This window comes from Symphalangus syndactylus, chromosome 2 (assembly GCF_028878055.3).
Source record: "Symphalangus syndactylus isolate Jambi chromosome 2, NHGRI_mSymSyn1-v2.1_pri, whole genome shotgun sequence".
NCBI lineage: Eukaryota > Metazoa > Chordata > Mammalia > Primates > Hylobatidae > Symphalangus > Symphalangus syndactylus.
In genome coordinates, this window is record NC_072424.2 from 110,334,952 (window position 1) to 110,337,807 (window position 2,856).

Genomic DNA, 2,856 nt, shown 5'->3' on the forward strand with positions numbered 1-2,856 from the left:
CACCCCAGTTTTTGTCTATTCTTCTGTGATAGGTTTAAAACTACACCGTTTTTCTAAGGATGGGAAGGTAAGATGTTAGGTGAGTTATTGTTTATTTTAATAAATTATTAATTTTAGACACCTAACACTGCCTACCAGCCTGGAAAATACTTTTACGCTGACTAACATCAATTCAATAAGATTTGTTCTCTAAATCCTCTCAAGCTGTCTGAATCATGAAAGAATATAAAAAGAAAAAAATACAAATTCTGAAAACATAAGTAGTAGAAGAAATGTATTCCTAAAGTGAGTTTAAAGCTATTATGAGGAAACTTTTCCTTAATCTGCATACTCTATACCATAGGGATTTTGAAGGTATAGTTTGAAGGAGATGTAATTTACCTCTTCCTTCATTAATAAATGAAGCATAGTTTGTCATTACTGCTAAAGTGCTGCTCAGGGGAGATAATGTAATAAATAAAGCTCAGCCTTTGATAGCCTAATTACTTCTCAACTGTGGTGGTTATAGATGAGATTTTTCAGAAGGTAAACTAACGCACAAGAAAATAATTTTTTTAATGATTAGTAAATTATATATATATATATATATCTCATTGGACTAAGTGTATTGCCAGCCACTTACTTAGGAATATATTCGACTATATTTTTAGTGGCCTTCTGCAACACATTTCCACTCTAAATATATTAAAATGTGAATGTGGGAACACTTTTTAGAAAGATCAAGAGGTTATAGTTAATATGGAAAAATACTGGTAGAAAAATCACAAACTTCTATTATTTTAACCGGAGAATTTTTCCCCTCCTAGAAGACTTTGAAATTGCTTCCTTTTAAAAAAATTTTTGAAAGCAGAAATTTGAGAACATTAACATAGTTCAAACAGGAAAGCAATGGTGAACAATTTCTCCCAAGCTGAGGCTGTGGAGCTGTGTTATGAGAACATGAACGGATCCTGCATTAAAACTCCTTACTCGCCAGGTCCTCGAGCTATCCTCTACGCCGTCCTTGGTTTTGGGGCTGTGCTGGCAATGTTTGGAAATTTACTGGTCATGATTGCTATCCTTCACTTCAAACAACTGCACACACCTACAAACTTTCTGATCGCGTCGCTGGCCTGTGCTAACTTCTCGGTGGGAGTCACTGTGATACCCTTCAGCACAGTGAGGTCTGTGGAGAGCTGTTGGTACTTTGGGGACAGTTACTGTAAATTCCATACATGTTTTGACACATCCTTCTGTTTTGCTTCTTTATTTCATTTGTGCTGTATCTCTGTTGATAGATACATTGCTGTTACTGATCCTCTGACCTATCCAACCAAGTTTACTGTGTCAGTTTCAGGGATATGCATTGTTCTTTCCTGGTTCTTTTCTGTCACATACAGCTTTTCGATCTTTTACACAGGGGCCAACAAAGAAGGAATTGAGGAATAAGTAGTTGCTCTAACCTGTGTAGGAGGCTGTCAGGCTCCACTGAATCAAAACTGGGTCCTACTTTGTTTTCTTCTATTCTTTATACCCACTGTTGCCATGGTGTTTATATACAGTAAGATATTTTTGGTGGCCGAGCATCAGGCTAGGAAGATAGAAAGTACAGCCAGCCAAGCTCAGTCCTCCTCAGAGAGTTACAAGGAAAGAGTAGCAAAAAGAGAGAGAAAGGCTGCCAAAACCTTGGGAATTGCTATGGCAGCATTTCTTGTCTCTTGGCTACCATACATCATTGATACAGTGATTGATGCTTATATGAATTTTATAACTCCTCCTTATGTGTATGAGATTTTAGTTTGGTGTGTTTATTATAATTCAGCTGTGAACCCCTTGATATATGCTTTCTTTTACCCATGGTTTTGGAAGGCAATAAAACTTATTGTAAGCGGCAAGGTCTTAAGGAGTTATTCGTCAACAACTAATTTATTTTCTGAAGAAGTAGAGACAGATTAAAAACATTACAGTAGAGACCTCAAAACTAACTTGAAATTAAGGTCAAGTGCAAAAATAAACGCTTGGGCATAGAGAGGCAAGCATGATCATCTGCCAAGTTGGAGGACAATAACATTCAAGAGTTGTTCCAAAGCATTTGTTGTTTTCATGTATTTTGACATATTTTAGATTTAGTGATAAGTGAATTAGATTTGCTGATCCTTTTCCATTTAGCATTCTTTTATGGTTTTCTGGTTCCCTACTTTCTTCTCTGAGATTCCTACTTGTATCTTCAAATATTTTCAAGTTTTGTAGTTTCTCCCACACTCATGATCAGTGTTCGGCTGTCCAAAATACACAAAGGGGAAAATAAAGCTCTTGATTTACTTATAAGTTAGATTCTCTGAGGACAAAAATCTTTGACGTGTATCTTGCTTGAGAAGTAGACACAGGATTATAAATTCTTGAAACTTTATTTTAATGTAAAAAGACTTTATAGAGAGCTGGAATGTAGAACTTTCTAGCGCTCAGAGATCATCTGAAAAATGCTTGAGCACTTTTATTTTCTGAACCCTGGCTGTTCTTCCTGCTCATTTTACAAAGACTGTGTTAGCAAAGAAAATGTTTAATGATTATGTGAATACACACTGCATCTTACTTTTGGAGAATATAATTTATTATTGTGGAATAAGCATGTGAACAAAACGATGGTTTCTGTATTTCTTTTTTTAGTAATTTTAAATAAAATAAGAATTTTTAAAAGCCAATTCAAATGAGCAGTTTTTCACTTTTGAGTTCTTACTTTGAACCAGATATTGTATTTGGCATTGAAATTGTATAAAGCTGAGTAATCCAAATATAACCAAAGATTGTTTCAAAATAGCAAATATCCAAATTGGTATTATACGCTCTAGGAACAGCTTCAGTTTTCCCATCTGATTA

The 2,856-nt window shown here is 35.0% G+C and overlaps 1 protein-coding gene across 1 annotated transcript; it reads left to right on the plus strand.

Annotated features, from left to right (window-relative positions):
- The first annotated feature begins 888 nt into the window (after positions 1-888).
- Positions 889-1,935, plus strand: LOC129463259 (trace amine-associated receptor 9-like). Its single transcript, XM_055243979.2, is given in 1 exon segment — positions 889-1,935. A coding segment is annotated over 1 exon segment (1,047 nt).
- Positions 1,936-2,856: the final 921 nt, after the last annotated feature.